This window comes from Trachurus japonicus, chromosome 10, assembly GCF_045865225.1.
Source record: "Trachurus japonicus isolate A0001 chromosome 10, Traja_1.0".
NCBI lineage: Eukaryota > Metazoa > Chordata > Actinopteri > Carangiformes > Carangidae > Trachurus > Trachurus japonicus.
Genome location: NC_140916.1, coordinates 15,101,628 through 15,119,409, shown reverse-complemented (window position 1 = coordinate 15,119,409; position 17,782 = coordinate 15,101,628). Strand labels below are relative to the sequence as shown.

Genomic DNA, 17,782 nt, shown 5'->3' with positions numbered 1-17,782 from the left:
GAAAGCGTAGCTTCATGATAAACTTAAACTCCTCTCTCCTGTGTCTCTGTAGAGATTTGACGCTGCAGCCATTGCTGGAAAGCCTCTCACTGTTGCACTCCTGAAGTTCCTGTCTAGCTGAGCTCCTTTAAGAAAAAAAAAAGTCCTTTGTTAGCTCCAAACAGCTTCCTCCTCTTTGTCCTCCTCCTCTTCCGGCAGGAGGAGCACAAGGTGAAGAGGAAAGACCAACCTAAGTGCAACATTTGCACCCTACATGATGAGGAAACAAATATATTAAAAATATATAATAAGAAAAAAATATACTTCAGGGAAATTCCAAATATTCCTTCAAAGTGCTTGTTTCAGGTCTTTTTCCTCTTCCTCTTGTGTTTAGTTCTTCTCCAGATGTTTTTTTTTCTATGTTGTGTCAGATTTTGATTGTTTTTTAAGAGCTTTGTCTTTGTCAGGGGTGCATTGTTGTAATTTATTAATTTTGGCTTCTTTGTTATTGTAATTATTATTATATGTTAATTTTTTTTCTCTTCTGTGAGAATATTCCAGGACACATGCACGTTAGGCTGTGTGAACTGAACATGAGATAAATATCGTGAGTTACAGGAAGAAGCGTTAATACATTCTGATGTGTCGGGGGTTGAGGGGGGATGACACCCCAGGATCTGCATGTGATTGATCTAAATTTACTTGACCGGCTGTTTTTTTGCAGCATCCAGCAATATGGCCTTACAATGTTTTTTCTTCCCCCCAACTTCTAATCACTAAGCATGAATATATTAAGTTATTTGTGCTGAAGCTCATACACGCACAGTTTAACAGTGTCCCATCGCGCGCTGTCAGTCGAGAGTGGATTCTGTGTCCATGCTACACTTCACACATCTCTGTCCTTATTCACCCCCTTTTTTTCAAGCCTAACACACAAACCCCCTTCTCCCTGCATCTGTGTTTCCTTCGTTGGCCACAAGAGGGACTCATGAGCACAACTGTTACATTAAAAGCTCAAGTGAGTGGAGATTTAAGACGACGCTGTAGTCATTTCACATCAGTGAAATTTCAGCAGTTTGTTGATTTAGGGCTCGTGGCCCGTTTAGGTTTTATTTTTTTACATATGTATATAGAATATATGTTTACTAACATCATTGTAATTTACATCTTAGTTTGAGTTCTAGTCTCTGAAATGACTGACTCCATCAGCTGCATCGTTTTCCACTCATCTGTCTGAATAACCGTAACTGTGACACACTAACCTAACAGAGGTGAAGTCCTTTAGTTTGATCCACAGCTGCCCGTGAAGGCACGTGTGTTCGTGACTGAACTGAACTTGAATGTTTGACTCTTCTTACATGTCAGTCATGTTCAGAGTAGACATCACCTGTACTAAAGCTAGAAATCAGGTTCTCAATTTTCTGGTTTGAACTTTACCAACACATCCACACACACACACATCCCCATCTCCGACCCTCCGCCAGGTGTCGCTCGGTCTTTAGCTCCACTTCTTTCCCACAAAACCATCCTCTAAAATTCCAGTCGCACCAGCTGCTGCTGACAAAAAGCATTTCAACAGTTTTTTTTTTTTATAATATAAAATTGGGCTCTTTGTTTATATATGAAAATACATTTCTACATATATTTAAGTGTTATTGTATTGTGTATATAATCAGTATTAGGCAAATGAAGCCATGTTTAGGAGGGAGTGGTGTCAGGATGTGGATAATTGAAGTCTCAGTGTATGTGTATGTGCTATAAGTTTAAGGTTTTGTTTCTTGACACGTGCCCTGTGACAGCGTAGTCGGGTGAGGTCTGCGCAGCCTGGAGAGCCAACAGTTACATGAGGCCGTGTTTCACAGCAGGTCCAAGCGAGGACACTGTATATGTGGTCTGTGTATATTTGAGAGCTTTCAGTCCTATATCCCTGAGCCCTGTTTTTGATCCTGACGTTGCCTCACAAACTAAACACGTTGACATTTTTGACGGAGAACAGAGCTCTCACAACCCGCAGCAAGTTGTCTGACCCTTGAAAACAGTCGTGGCTGTGCCTCAAAATGAATTTAATTGTCATCAAAACATATTTTCTATGACATCAAAAGATGCGAGGATGTTGCCCTGATACGCATATCGACTCATTTTGCAGCCGTTCTCTTCTGTAGCACGAGGCAGGGCATATCCACCAAACCAAGTCTGACATGGGGCAGACAAGTTTTCTGTCTGTTCTGGATTTTTTTTCTACCAAACTGTGTTTAAATCTTGTAATTCTCGATGCTTGAATAGTCTAAGCACAAGGTTTGGGGACCTTCATTTTTGCCTTGTTCTCTGCCGGCTAACTAAATTCTCTTTGTACATAAAAACTAGAGGCTTTTTAGGTCTTAGCTTTGATTAATAAGCTCAAAGAATGTAACAGACTCCATAAACCGTCCTTCATTATTTACCATGTCTCTCAAAGCTGCCCACTTTTAGCTTTCATACATTATTCATCTAGGAACATAAGACTCTTTGCACTGTCTCAGATTACTTGCTGCGTTTTTAAAGAATGGTTACTGAGGAGTTGCTTTACTGTACAGACCCATAGGAGAGATGTGTGGGTTTGCTCCCTTTGAAATCTCATTCCTAACCCAAAACTTGCCTACTACACCCAAACTCCACCCAAAACCCTTTCCTACTCTTTCCACTCATGAGTAACACCTGTTGGGGGGCTGTTGCAGCTGCTGCTTGAAGAGATACTGTATCTATTCCAGGTTCCTGCTGCGTCTTTGAGGGCTTGAGTACAGGACCGACTGCTTTAGTCCTCACTGTTGTCTCTATAACAATAGGATAGAACGGTGCCTTAGATTGAGATTTAGTATTTTTATCGTATCACAGCAAACTAAGAAAGCTTGTCTTTACCTCAGCCTCGACAATCAGTCCACCCAACCAGGGCAACAGTGTGAATATGAATATTTCTCTGGAAGATTTACAAACCTAACAATGCCCTGACCACAAATTTGTACTGTAAATATATCTAAAGTGTACTGAGATGATACAAACTGTTCAAACAATAAAGTCTTGCAAAAATATTCCTGTGCCATGTTTTTCTTTTCTTTCTTTTTCAAATTCTTGCCATAAAAAAAACAACAAACAGACGTCATTTGGCTTTTTTTATTCTTGTTTCACGCTGATCTTCACTCATCAAGTCTTCAATACACAAGCACTTTGTATTTCAGCATCAATCTCAAAAAACCCTAATTTGTATTTTAATTTCACTCTCTAACCATTTTCAAAAACTCTCATAATCCATTCAGGCATTCAGAGACTACACAGATTATTAATCAAAGCAGGTATGTATGAGCAGCGGTATGCATGAAAGATTCCAGTAAGGCACTGAAAAGGAGACTAAGAATATGAATCTCATCCCACACAACAAAGTCTGTTGTCATGTTAGTATCCAAACCCTGACACTAAAACAAGTCGCAGTTATGTATATGTAGATTAATGATTCAAGCTTGTGCATATTAAGTTGAAAGAATTCCTAATCTGTTAACTTCTTAAAGAAAAGCTTCACCAAAATCGTGCAACTTAATTTGAAGGCCGCAAATTTGTTAGGCTTTAAAATCCCAAATGTTTGTTTAAATGTATGCAATAATATGTTCTTTTTGCAAAGTAACCTAAGTCAGTTTTGGTATAATTCCACTTTGAACTGTTGATGATCATGCACTTCACAGCTTCTTAGCACAGTCGGGGCAGTAGATCTGCTCTGCATTGATGACGAAGCGCTTGTTGGCCAGAGAGAGGCTGCACTTCTTGCAGTTGAAGCAGTACTCGTGCCAGGAGAAGCCCTCGTAGTTCACCACGTTGGTGCCATGGCCGAACCCTGCAGAGACGGAGACAGACAGGAGGACAGACGTCAGTCAGAACAAGGTACGTCATTATTCTTCATTCAGCTGTGCAGGACACACCCAGAAGAAGAAAAGAAACTACAGAAGTATTTTTCTAACTGTTCTGTGTTCATGTGTGCTGACCTGTGATGGGGTTCTTGCAGCCGTTGCACTTCTTGGCCACATCAGTCTTGTAGCAGTCCACGCAGTAAACGTCATTCTCAAAGGAGGTGAAGCGAGCTGACGCCAGAGATTTACGGCAGGTTTTGCACACGAAACACTCAGAGTGCCATGGCTGGTCCTGGTAGCTGATCCCGCCAGAGGTGATGGGCTTAGAGTGGAGACAGGGACACACTTTGGTCATTACCCTTAAACACAACAGAGCTGGAAGGTCGCTCACTGTAAAGTCACCTGGTGATGCATGAGCCCTTTCTCACCAACACACAGCAACAAACTTAAAGTGATGAATGTTTTTCCTGTCACAAAACAGAGGTTGACTCGGTGCCTGTACCTGCTTGCAGTGGAAGCATTTCTTGGCAAACTTCTTGTCATGGCAGGGAGCACAGTAGATGTCGTCACCCTTGTTCAGGAAACTCTGCGTGCGGATCGGCTGCTTGCATTCAAAGCAGGTGAAGCAGTCCTCGTGCCACACCTTGTTCTTGTACTCCACGTTCTTGTCTCCTGAAGCACAAAACCCAAAATAAAACCAAACAGTTCAACTCAGAGTTAAGAGACTATTCAGTTTGTCACACACAGTGTAGTTTCTAACTCCATTGTGCTTATTCAAAGGTAGTGCTATGGCGTCCAACACAATCTATTTTGTATCCACCTCTTCCTTGGAGTTTTGTGTTGATAATATAGATACATTTTTAAAGTTCAGGCTATTTTATGATTCCTTCAGTACATCAAATGCGCATCCTTGTCCTGTTGGTGCCACTGAGATGTTGACAAGGATTTAAAATAAAAATCTTTGGGTTTTTAGAAAAGTTTGCTGCCACATCATTAGTCTGTAACAACAAGTGACCTGTGTGGCACAAATGAGGAAACTGGCTATTCTCAGAGCTGCTAATAATAACCTCCGTTCATGTAGCACTTGATTAAATTACACAGTGCTGTATATAGAAAATCAATACCAAAGGGAGGTCGCATCAGAGGTCAGATGAAGCAAAATGGCATTACAAGAAAAAATAGATGGAAGTTCGAAGCTTGATGAGTGCAAATAAATCTAAAATCTATCTAAATCAACAACAAAGCTTTAAACACTTACATATATTATTTAATAATAAAATCCTGCTCTAAAACTCAGCTAATCTGCCTCATCAAAAATATGTGAGTGCTTCTGAACCGTGGACACTATCTGACAACAAAAGCTTCCACCTAATTGCTATCAATTTTCAAATTCAAATCAGGATTGGATTGAATATAAAAAAAACTATTGGCATACACATGATGTGTGTGTGACATTGTGCTTGCTCCAACTTAAAGCTGTAAAAAGGTCACAGATGAAAACATTAATTCAGAGATCTCTGTTCAAACTTTGGCAGGAAATTGTTAGCTCTCATAGGCCTACAGCAATAAAGCAGTGGAGAAAAACTGGTTTTCAGGGTCTTTAGAACAAACCCACCTGGCATGACCACCTTGTAGCAGCCCTGGCACCGGTTGCCATCTTCCCTGGAGCCACACTTGCCACACATAATCTTGCCATCATCTCTCGCACTGAACGGCTCACTGGCCAGGGGCTTGTAGCACTTGGCGCAGCGGAAACAGTCCTCGTGCCAGTAGCGGTTCTTATGGTGCAGCTCCTGAGGGGGGGGCACAGGAGGCGCAGGGTGAGCAGCAGAGGAGTGCTTGGTGTAAACCCTCATTAAAGTGGAGGCTTGTTTCCTCCTCATGCGGGTGAAGGCTCAGGGGCCAGACTACAGAACAAGCCCATGTGGTGGCTATTACAGTGGAGATGAAGTGAGCTGGGATGTGGTGAGCCATGACGTTAGGGGTGGAGGGGTTTGTGTGGAAATGCCACACAAAGCATTTAAGCCTCATTTGTAGAAATAACTAGCTTTTTCACACATTTAACTGACTGAGACTGAGTGGGACTGGGGAGAGAGGTTTAGAGGCACAGGATGGTGAAGACTGAGAGCTCTCTGAACACAAACCCAGGTAGATTCACTCATTTATTTCAGTTACTCTCTTGTTAGCTTAAGATTCATATTAGTATTTTCTTTTGTCATGGGATTGGTGGTTGAATTACACTTAAATCTTGGATCTTTATTGTATCTTTTTGATCATATTTTGCAAGTATGTCTCAGTTTAAGAAAATGTTTAAAAAAGAAAAGATAAGCGTCTACAAAAAAGAAGGAGAAAGAGAAAAAGAAGGGAAAAAAGAAAAGATAGATAGACGAGTGGTGTCCACTGCTATTTTGTTTGTTTTCTTGTCACTATTATGTTTCATCATCTTTAATATTTTGAAATAGAGTATAATATTGGTGTTGAAGTAAGCCAATGTAATTATAACAACAGAGAGGGGCAGGTACTATACGTTTTCTTCATCCTGCTCCTTTTTTTCATTTCATTTTTTTTCATTTTTCATTATGTAAATATGTGCAACCATGTGTAGAATGTATACCATGAATGGAATAAATCAAAAACATTCGACTCACCTTTGAATCAGCGCCAATGGGGCGTCTGCACTCTGCACAGGTGTTGGCACAGAGCTTCTCAAAGCACTTGGTGCACACATGTTTGTCGTCCTTCTTCACATACTTCTTCCCCTGCAGGTTGTCGCGGCAGTAGTAGCAGTCGAAGCGGTCGGTCATGGTGGAGGTGAGGTAACTCCTGGGACCTGTGGAGACACCAGAGGCCGTGGTGAGACCCACAGAGTTTCTGTCCTCCCCGTTGTGACTGGTGGTTTTCCCAACAGACACCAGATGGGGACAGTGTTGCCTTTAATAACACACCCAGTGTATTAGTGAACAACTCAAGTCAGTTCAGCCACAAATAATATATTGTATTTATACGGTTAAGCACTTAAATTGAATATAGTTGAGTCAAAGTGCTTTACAGTGTGGGGTGGAAAAATAGAACAAAAGAAGCGAGGAACAAAGTTCAGGATGTGCAGAAGCAAATCCCACACTTTTATGACGATAGAGTGGTGAAGAGAACGATGCCTGAGGCGGGTGCTGCTCTGTCTCTCTGACCTCACAATGCAAAACAAATCTATGTAGAAACTGGACAAAGTCTGCCGTGGAGGAAGCATGTTTTATGCTTTTTCTGTTTTCCCACTAGGACGCAGTGGGATGCACCTCGAACAGCAGCATACCAAACTGATGAGGGAAGTGAGAGTGATGTAAAAAAAAAAAAAAAAGAAAGAAAAAGAAAAACAAGCCTCTTTTTTTTATCAAGTGCTCCCTGGAAAGCTTTGCTCATATTTTTAGATAGTCTGGCTCATTCCTCTCACCTCCCACCTCGAACACCTCCACCCCCCCCCCCCCCCCCCACCTGAGTCTGGGCCCACGCTCTCCTCTGTTGTCTACATTCGGAGCAGGACTTTTTATTGGCTCTCTCACTGTAAACGGAGTTGCCTTTGCTTCTTCATTCATCAACATTCCTGCTCTCCCATCACAGGCGGCGGCGGCGTCCACTGGGAGCGGACTGAGCCGTTTCCTGGAACAACTGCAGGGTGGAGTGTGTGGACATATTAAGCCTTATCTACATCACTTTAAAGCCCCTCTCTCTCTCTCTCTCTCTCTCTCTCTCTCTCTCTCTCTCTCTCTCTCTCTCTCTCTCTCTCTCTCTCTCTCTCTCTCTCTCTCTCTCTCTCTCTTTCAGGATGTCAGAATGAGCAGCTGAACATTGTTTGAACTTGAGCAAAAGTGATTTATTCAGTGTGGCACATATCATTTTAATCCGGTCAGTACAACACGAGCGATGGAGGAAACAATGGGTGGAATGGCATTTTGTCCTAGTAACCGTAGGAACAAGGGAAATATTTATGAAAGGGGACTGTAGCTATTTAAGTGGAAAGACACGAGCCCCCCAGAGTGAGGTATGTAGCCCCCACTGTGTGTCTGTGGATGGAGAGATGGGAGAAGGGTTTTGGGAGGAAGAGAGAACTATCTGCAGCTGTGCAGCAGGGATAAAGACCACACTGAGCCATGACACACACCACACTCACCCCGACCAACCCCACTTACCGACTGTGACACACAGTCTGTCATGTCAAATCACACACACAACACAAACACACACAGTCATTGGTGAGCAGCGATCTATTTTAGACCTGTATTTAAAGTGCATTGACCTTCCAGAGGGGACTAATGGAGAAGGATGCAGAGTGATGACTACTGGGACTGTTATTGTGGTTCCAGTTGAGATGTGTCCAGAACTTTAATCTTTTGTTGCGAACAGTGTGACAGCTGCTCCCTGTCAAACAGGCGTGGTATGCACTGACACTCAGCTGCGCAGGGAGAGGAGTACAGCACTGTGGTCTCTTTAGGGACCAGTCCTTTACATGGAAAGGTCAGAATGAGACCAGTTTGAGAGGTGAGTCAGAGACTGGATAGAGTGGATCATAGGCAGGATGACCCAGAGAGCAGCCAACAGCTATACTCCTGAAAGCTTTTGTGCTGTACCTACAGCACGTTCTCTTAAAAGTACATCCTCTTACAAAATCAGGTCTTTTCCTTTTCTTTCTTTCTTTTTTTTTTACCTAATCACATCTCATTATCATGGTGCTACACAGAAAAAAGAGAATAAGTACAGTTCAAATCCTCGGACAGACTGTTCTTTTGCCCTCTTTCATGCATCAAGAGATGAGAAAAGGAGGCGAGCTCCCACAGATTTCTACCACATGATGATACTTTTACTACCATCCCTCTTGCCATTAGCGGCTATACTGAGGGCCTTCAGCCACTCCCAGCTGAGGGTACACACTAGGGTTGCCTTTCTCGGAGCGCATAACAACAGGAAAATTACACCCACATTTACACCTATGGGCAATTAAGAAGCATAATTTCACCAGGTTAAAATGCAGAACCTAAATGCCCTTAGGTGACAGTGCAAACCACTGATCCACTATGCCACCGCTTTATTACCATCACTATCATCTCATTTCCATATAATTTCCCATAACCTGAGTTAAATAATGAGCAAAAGGTTTGGGTTTAAATATGCACTCAACTTCATCTGCTCATTAAAATGAACTTCATCTGACAAATAACAACGTGGTTTAGTTTTATCGAAATTAAAAAGAATAAATCTGAAGCAGTGCATCAATATAAGCTCAATTTGATCCAATGCAATCCAATGCTTAAATAATAATCTCTGATAAGATCAATAAAACATCAACAAAATCTCAATAAAGCTGAGCAAGCGTTTGAACTTACAAACCTTTGCACCACTGAAGTCATGAGTTCATTATAAAGAACCAGATAAACTGAAAGCAGCATTTCCTTTCTAGGTAGAGAAAGTCCTCCTGCTGCTGAAGCTAAATAAACCATTTAAAATCCACTGGACTTTCTGTAAGCGCACTGTCGAAAAAGGTGAAAACAGAGCTGTTTTCCAAAGCTCATAAAAGACAGTGGGAATATGTCAAACATCCTTTTGTAAATTGAATTTAAATCCAAGAAAATGTTTTTTTGTTTTTTTTTTATGGTTACAAAAAATAATAATAATGATAATAAGTTCTTATTTTTACCTGAGTGCTTGTAGAAAGTCATGTTTGGTTCTAGTCAGGAGGAGAAAGACAACTCAAGGACAGGAGGAGACAGTAGCATCCACAGAAGGCCAAACCCAGAGACCATACGCCCTTCGCCAACTTATGGGGGGCTGTATATACCCCTCTGTGACCCAAACGCACCCCCAACCCCACACCCAAATCCAACCTTCGGCCCCTCCTGTCCTTTTTAGGGTATGCATTAGAGAACAGCAGTTGAAAGAGATTATGATGCTGAGGGAATAGATTAGGTGAGATTGGATTCCTCTGTTGTAACATCAGAAAGTAAAAAAAAGAAATGGAAAAAACACAGTGTGAAGATTTTGAGCCATGGCCATGACAGATAAAAGATACTCCCACTGCCTTGTTTTGTAACAGTGTTCACAACACGTACAGATGACATGTAGGATCACTTAACATCACAACTGTAAAGGATGACTCACAAGAGGAGCAAGTTAATGAGCGAAGCTGCGGAGAGACAAAGAGCAGTCGAGTGTTACGTGAGTGTTGTTTTTCTATTTATATCTTACTGTGTGTTTGTGTCTATACATATATACAACTGTACAACACATATTCCGGACGGTGGAGTGGTATGCTGAAAACTAAACTGCAGAGTAGGACTTGTTTTCCCCCTCTCTGTTAACTTGGTGATGTTTATTCTAAGACAGAATATTTTCTTTTTAAGGCCCAAGGAAACATTCAGTGCATTCCTGATAAAAAAAAGAAAACAGCAAGAAAAAAAAAGAAAAAAAGGACTCGAACAGTGAAAAAAAAATGCTGTCACCCAAACACAGAAATCTACTTGCATACAAAATCGCTACTGATAAACATTCCTGAACTTAGCTGTTCACAGGTCATGTGAACCAGAGTCTTTGGGGCTTTAAAATCTGACTGAAAATCACAGGTATTTTTTTTAATGCCATTAACACCTCATAAAAAGACTTATCAGGCCACTGGGGGCAGCAAAAACAAGCTGTGAACATAACATTCACTTGTCATTACATGTTGAGGTGATTTGGTGAATGGCCTGTTTTACCATCATTACAGCATTAGAATAATTTTAGAGTTGTGCCTCTGGCCACTTGACGGATTGTAAGTTTAACAATCTCCCACTTTTAGCTCTGTCTTTGGACTCCACCATCTTTTGCAGGGAAATATTTGGTTCTTTAGCAGCTAAATGCTGCAATGTGTTCCCCAGCTGGTTGTTTACTGTGCCTTGTCTGGCTCCATGTGGCCAACATTGATGCCGTGAATGTAGTGAGTGTGAACCACAACAATGAAATTGTGCACCATATAAAACCAAAGCAAAGGGCTAAAATATGCTAACAAGCAATGTGGTGACCATGAGTGATGCTCACCACATTATACATAGTCATCAGATTCACTTAGCATTTGATCACATTATTTCAATTATAGAGCTTTAGACTTGGTTATGCATTACTACATATTATATATTATCTATACAGTAAAACAAATGTTGCACTATAGATACCATAACTCTGTCTGGTTTTGGCCTTCAGAGTAAGACGGGCATAAATACAGAAATATAGGATCATTATGTCAATGGGGGGAAACTCAAAACAACAACAAGAGACCATGACAGGGAATAAATAGTTTGTGAGACTCACCATGAACTCAGTAACCTCAGTTAAAACAATAATACTTTACTTTCAGGGAGAGACTCATCTTTTTAACTATATTAAATACCCTTCTTCTTATATTAGACGCCCAACAAATCAGTACAGTGAGTTAGCTTGTGCTTGTTCTTGTGTGTGTGTTTGTGCTCAGTTGTTTAAATGGCATCTGGCAGTAATTACAAATTTGATTTGGTCCATTACCATCGAACACAACATTACATCTCTCCCTCTTTATAATCTATCACCCACTCAGACTAATTAATGATGCAGGAAGGTGCCACAACTCTCAACCCACAAAACCTTTCTATTAGATGAACAGCTCTGTGTTACATCAGGATATTTGTTCTTCCTCCACAATGTCTTTACATACTTATTTAAATTAGATTGTTCTGGTTCCTCATGTTTTAATTGCTGACCAGACACTTTGATTTAAAATCTCTTTATCCCTTTAACTGCTCTAGGGTTTGTTCCTCTCTCATCTCAGTTCATCTACAGTGTAGAATTGATGTGGATACTGACAACATTGACAATTATATGCTTGTTTGTATATGACATGGGAATAAAAGCTATATTCCCTTAGTTATCTGTGTACCTGAAACATATGAGTTATGAGAATTATAAAACTAAGAAAAAACTTGACAATGAAATCCTAATATCTTAGTGAAGTGGTAAACAAAAGCACACCAATCTATCCACTTAAGAATATTTATTAAAAGTTTGCCAGACTATTGTAACCAGCACTTGTTTAAATAAACTGCAGGTCATGTTTGCTTATCCACTGTCTTCCTGTTTTGATATTCTGGCAGGCAGCACTAATATAAAGTACATCTGGCCTCTCACTGTGTCCTGCATTATCCACTGTCTCATCTGGTGATCTTGTTAACTCTACTAGAGACTGACAGACAATAAAGCTGGAATCCAGAGCTGACCTCCTGCACCTGCCTTGTCCAAAGCCCACGCATTTAAGAGAACGAAAATAACTCCTGGTCATCTGGAAAAACTAATAAAAGTATTAACAGTTTTTTTTTTTTTTTTCAAATAAAATAATCTGGTTATTATGTAGCTGCTGATGTTACTATTTTGCCATTTTGCTATTCTGAGAGAAAACCAGCATCAAGGCTTTTAATCTGTTCATGGAAACAAACAGTAACACGCTCTCTCACGCACTTGCTTTTGAAACTCAGCTTATCATGAAAAGCAATGCATGTCGTGAATTGTTTGGTAGGTGTTGCTTCCTGGCTGCAGGCCCGTCATCTATCACCTCTTTGCATCTTAGATTTGAGGTTTGGCTGCGTATATAGAAACAGGAAATCTGACCTGTACTTCCTGAGTATATAAAAGCAAATACTTTAGGAACTAAGCTCCATGTAGCTCCTCAACTGTGGCTCTCAGTGTGTGTGTGTGTGTGTGTGTGGGTGTGTCTGTGTGTCTGTGACCCCTCGTCCTCGATGTCCATGTGTCTCAGTCACCCTCCAAATCCGGTTAGTGGGCAGACAGACCAGTGGCAGACTGAGCCACACTATCTCTGTCAGGGAAACAATGACTCACCATGTACACAGAGTAAAACACAGCAACAAGACGCACACAGAGTTGTGTTACACCACAGACAGGCATACGGTCAGTTAGCAGCCCAAGAAACCTGGGTGTGGCTCCAAGACCCAGACACACTGAGGTCAAATGTGGACAAAAGGCCATGAGTGGAGCTCTATCAACACAGTAATACTCCCCTGGACGGATACGACTTGGATAGGAGGGGTGCCAACACACAAACACACACATACACACACACTTTCAGATAAAGCCCTCTCTGTAGGGCAGCAGCACTCCAGCTCTCACTGGTCTCACATGACTCCAGCCTCAACACTGAGCAATATGTTACAGAGAAGAAGAAATTGTGCAATTGTGCGCTTGACTATGGGCTCAATATTTCAGTGATGCACGTAAACCAACACAAGCCATAAAGTGTTCACGGACAGTGCACGTCAGTCTCTGCAACACGAGGTTTTTCTCAAGACTTGCATCAGTCACCCCTCAGGGAGTCAGTGTGATGAAGTTACGATTTCTGTTTGTACATGAAAATAATTTTTTTCTTTTCCTTTTTTATATCTTACTGCTTTTACCCTCTCATTGTGGGCCGGCAGATGGTCTCAGTTACTTAACACATGTCGTCATTATCACTTCTCCCTCCATCTTAGACTGAGCTGGGGCAGTTTTATTGTGAAACAAAGGTGAACATAAGAGGACACATACAATCTGAGATATTGTGCACAAAACAGGTTATAACCCCCAAGAAGGAATTTGTTCTAGAGCCGCATGTGTTGCATGTAAAGTAGTTGAATTTAGCTCAACCATGACCAGCTGCAATGGGGAAATATCTTAATAAAATAACAGTTTTTATAATACATACTTTTATATTTAATATTTGTATTATGTGTCTGTCTATTGGTGAAAACAATTCAATTTTTTTATGTATTGTACATAACTTTATCTGTACATTGTTAAGAGAAAGCTGACTTAGAAGTGCTGATGTGGGGCTTTCACTCCATCTCTCATATTTCCATTGTAAATGGCACAAAGACTAGTTTAGATAAAGTGCCTTGACATTTCAATGGCTGTATTCTATACACACATTATACTTTTGTGTCAGTCTCACAGAAGACTTTGTTCTAAAAGGACACCAGGAGTAAAAAAAAAAAAATGCTGTTAATACTCTGGTGCACATAAAATAGAAATAAAGAGTAAAGTCACACTTTTATTTAACAATCTGAAATCATGAACTTGCTTCCTCTCTTAGAGACTGTTCACTACTTATTGTGGCTCTGGCACTTTCCTCATGTCTTGTATACACAAATTGACCATGTGCTTTTCAGCCGAGGCTTCATGACTGTGGAGCAGAGACAGGAGACAGGACAGCAGCCGAGGACAAGTGGCTCAATATTCACTGGCGAGGATATTGCCACCACTTAGCTCGCTGCAGCCCACACAGACAAACAAGCAGCATTGCCTATTTAGGAGTCTGAGCAGAGCTGGTGAGTGTGCTGTTTCATGTGTTTCATCAAGCCGGTCTCTCTCTCCCTCTCATACTGTCTCTTGGCTCCATTTGCGAGCATAAAAGAAATGATGAAACGCTCCTCTCAACAAAAGCTCCCAGTCGCCTCAGCGTGGCAAATATCCTGCTGCGGGCCTGATGCAGAGGAGACCTCACAGACACTGGCGTACAACAGCTTCATTGAGCGTTGATATAAATTATACACCGCATACCAGGCTTTATGAATGAATCATCTCTAACTGTGCTGTTGGATTTGTACAGTCCCTTTGTGCAGATTTAACATCAAAATTTAAAAATAAAAGCTCATTATAGCCTTAAAAGTGATTTATATATTGCCCCATGAAAGGAAATGAAGCACTAGAGAGAGAGCAGTCTTTTCAAGTTGAAAGTGGGTTAATTTATGTCTCAGAAAAGTACAAAGTTTTTATGGCTTCTGAAGGATGGTGAAGTCATACTGGAGCCACAAGGAGGTCCAGTGTGCCAGAGAAAGAAATCGTAATCTCCAGGTCTCTTTAATGACATCATGCATTTGGTTTGGCAGCCGCCCAAACCCAAAGGGAGGAGAGGGTACAATGACGCATGTTTTTAACAGTTTCTCATGGTACCTATGGGCTCTGTTGTCCTTAATACAGATTCAAGCATCACTGCAGAACAATAATATCATTACACCCCATTTCATCTGTAAGATAAATACATCTGGTGCAACAGTTTTGCAGCTATTACTACCTTTGAGACAGAGCTTTTCACAAAAAAGTAAACAGCGTATAATCCCATTCCAGTATGATGATGTCCTCACATGACCATAGAGTTGAATCAGGTCACAGTGACACATGAAACTTTACATCACACTCTTCCTCAGTATTACACAGCTATTGCACTGGCTTAGATTACAGTGGGACGACACAAAGCCAACCTCCTGCAGATATACCTATAGATGATTTATTGAAGGCTTTTATTTTATTTTATTTTATTTTATTTCAGGACTCTAGTGCACTATGATCATAATGGATGAGTTATTGGTTGAGTTGAAAGAACTGAAGCAATAGTAGCAGCACCACAAAGTCATACTTCAACCCAACTCAACTTAGATTTATATTTCTATATGACATCATTATTTTTGATGTATTAACTTTTAAACACTACTTAAACTAACTTTAACTTCATTATATAAGTGATGATGCTCAGTTCATGGACTTGTACCTTGTGTATCACTTTTGCAACATTTCCAGCGGAGTACAATGTATAAAGTCATGGAAATAGACATTGTGAGGTTAATCATTTAGTTTTAAAGTTGAAAGGTGACTGCTTAACACAAACAAATGAAACAAAGAAAAACAACAGCACATGAAGATATGATGGCAAAAATAGAGGTGAAGACAGATAGATAGCACTACATACGGTGCCAAATTACGCGCGACACCTGATGCGCGGCGCGTAGCCCAGTGTCCAGCCTCAGAGCGCTCAGGTGCACTTAAAAAATGTGTCGCACTTATTTCAGTAGGCTAGTTTTTAGTTAGTTAGATAGTTGAGTCTTTGTGTGTAACTGTCTCATATCGGCAATCTCACTCCGGATACACAACAGCTGCAATTGCGCATCTGGCTGATCTACGGCTCTAAAGTGAACCACGCAGCAGCCTTCACCCTCTCTGTCGCGCTATACCTGTTCCTAATGTCACCTGAAGAGATCCACCTGCATTAAGGAGAGTTGATCACCACTCCGGTTTGGACTCACCTCTCAAAGCGAACAGATGAAGCGTCTCTCGCTCGACACCAGCAGCTGTGTGTATGTGCGTCTGTGTGTGCGTGCGTGCGTCCGGTGGGTTTGGCCGAGAGGTAAAATCTGAGGAGGCACCACAGCTTTAAAGGACAGAGAGAGCAGAGAAGAAAAAAAAAACACACACACACAGGACATGAGCCAAACCTCTGTAAACGCTCATAAACAATGACCTCAACTAGGAATTTACAAGCTCTCCTAGTGGAGCTCCCATTGGCCCCAAACTTTTCGGCATTGTGAGACTTTAAAATGACCTATTTGTGTGTGTGAGGCAGGTAGAGAAAGTTCTGCACTGTTTTTTTTTTGTTTTTTGTTTTTTTAATTATCCTGCAATTATTTGTGTGTTTCTGCCTTTCCAAAATAAAGACTGCTGTGTTAAGTTGTCACATTTTTTTGTCTAACTTCTGTATTAGCCTCACTCATCTCCTTGTTTGGTAGTGAATAGAGGAATTACATCAAGATGACTCATTCTTAACCCAAAGTAAATAGGCTACGTGCAGCTTGTAAACTTAACGCTCCAAGTTAATCCATTATAATTACAAATGCATGATTAAATGCCCAAAAGTTGGCCCTGTTATATAACACAGATGCCATCTCTTATTACATAAGGAGTGTCACTGAGACTAAACAGTGAGGCCATTTGCTTTATTGTCTGCACTAAATCCAAAGTTTATCCATTCTCAGATAATAAACCTATAACTCTCAGTCTATATTAGATGAGAGCGAGGACGCATTGACAGTGCAGGCAGGAAGAAGAAAGAGGAAGGAAGGGAGGGAGGATTTTATGGTTGTAAGGTCATGACTGTTGTGTTTAAGGTGTCAGGGTTACTAAAACATCAGGCCAACACACACTGACAATATGTATATCAGCACATGCATCTACTTATTTCAGCTGGTAACTCATTATATGGCTGTAAACATGGGATCCCTGTATGTGTGTATGTGTGTGTAAACATCTGGTATAAACATCAGCACCACCACTAAGTTTCTGCTGTTACATGAGATCAATGTTGATGAGAGCCAATGGTCGTGACTGGAGATGTTTTACTGCACATTTGCAAGAGTAAAGGCAGGTTTCCATTTTATAAAAGCAGCATTTCACTAAACAAACATGACGCCAGTTACGGGATGAAGTCAAATGAACCAGAGGCTGCAACAAGGTACCGTCACTGGTTACTGAAATAGTCTGGTAACATAAAAAAAAGAAAGAAAAGAAAAGAGTTTAGACACATTTTATTTGATTTAATATCAATATTACATTTGGAATACACAAAATCTCATTACCGGGAAAAGTAATCACTGAAGAATTTGTCGTTATCAACAACATTGTTAACTGTGGTGACTTATTGGGAATCAAGTCAGAAGACAAACAGTTTGGTTAAGAGAGCGAGAGAGAGAGAGAGAGAGAGAGAGAGAGAGAGAGAGAGAGAGAGAGAGAGAGAGAGAGAGAGAGAGAGAGAGAGTTAAGTGGCTCTTTAAAACTACTATTTCCTCCCTGGACAGTTGCTCCACTATACAGACATTCTTGAGCAGACTGGAGGGAGTTGTGTCCATATTAGGAACATGTTACCTGATATCTGGCACAAATCGAGCCGCGGGAGAAAAAAATGCCATCAGTCTTGGCTGTGTAGGGTGTGGCTGTTCACATTAACACCATGAGTGAAATCTGTGATATTAAAAATGTTTTTTGGGATGTGAGAGGATTTTTTAAACTCATTTTTTGGTCAAACTTACTGAAAAAATAGTGGGAAAAAAAGAAGAGATGAGAAG

The 17,782-nt window shown here is 40.9% G+C and overlaps 2 protein-coding genes across 26 annotated transcripts in view; one reads left to right on the top strand and one right to left on the bottom strand.

Annotated features, from left to right (window-relative positions):
- Positions 1–3,044, top strand: part of map7d3 (MAP7 domain containing 3) — a 30,597-nt gene extending 27,553 nt beyond the window's left edge. For all 24 annotated transcript variants that reach the window (XM_085789467.1, XM_085789478.1, XM_085789476.1 and 21 more), the window contains one exon: positions 53–3,044. In XM_085789467.1, coding sequence (XP_085645593.1) covers positions 53–60 — 8 coding nt within the window. In that variant the 3' untranslated portion in view covers positions 61–3,044. The remainder of the gene's footprint in view (positions 1–52) is intronic.
- Positions 3,045–3,537: 493 nt separating this feature from the next.
- fhl1a (four and a half LIM domains 1a) lies at positions 3,538–16,043 on the bottom strand. Of its 2 annotated transcripts, none has more exons than XM_085789480.1 (6): positions 15,971–16,043; positions 6,500–6,681; positions 5,467–5,644; positions 4,354–4,523; positions 3,987–4,173; positions 3,538–3,838 (listed from the first exon to the last, which is right to left on the bottom strand). In XM_085789480.1, exons 2-6 carry the CDS (start codon positions 6,653–6,655, stop codon positions 3,684–3,686), a joined length of 846 nt encoding a protein of 281 aa, XP_085645606.1. In that variant the 5' UTR covers positions 6,656–6,681; positions 15,971–16,043; the 3' UTR covers positions 3,538–3,683. The 2 variants fall into 2 exon arrangements, with proteins under 2 accessions (XP_085645606.1, XP_085645605.1); XM_085789479.1 differs by lacking the exon at positions 15,971–16,043 and adding an exon at positions 9,535–9,629.
- Between the last annotated feature and the right edge of the window lie 1,739 nt (positions 16,044–17,782).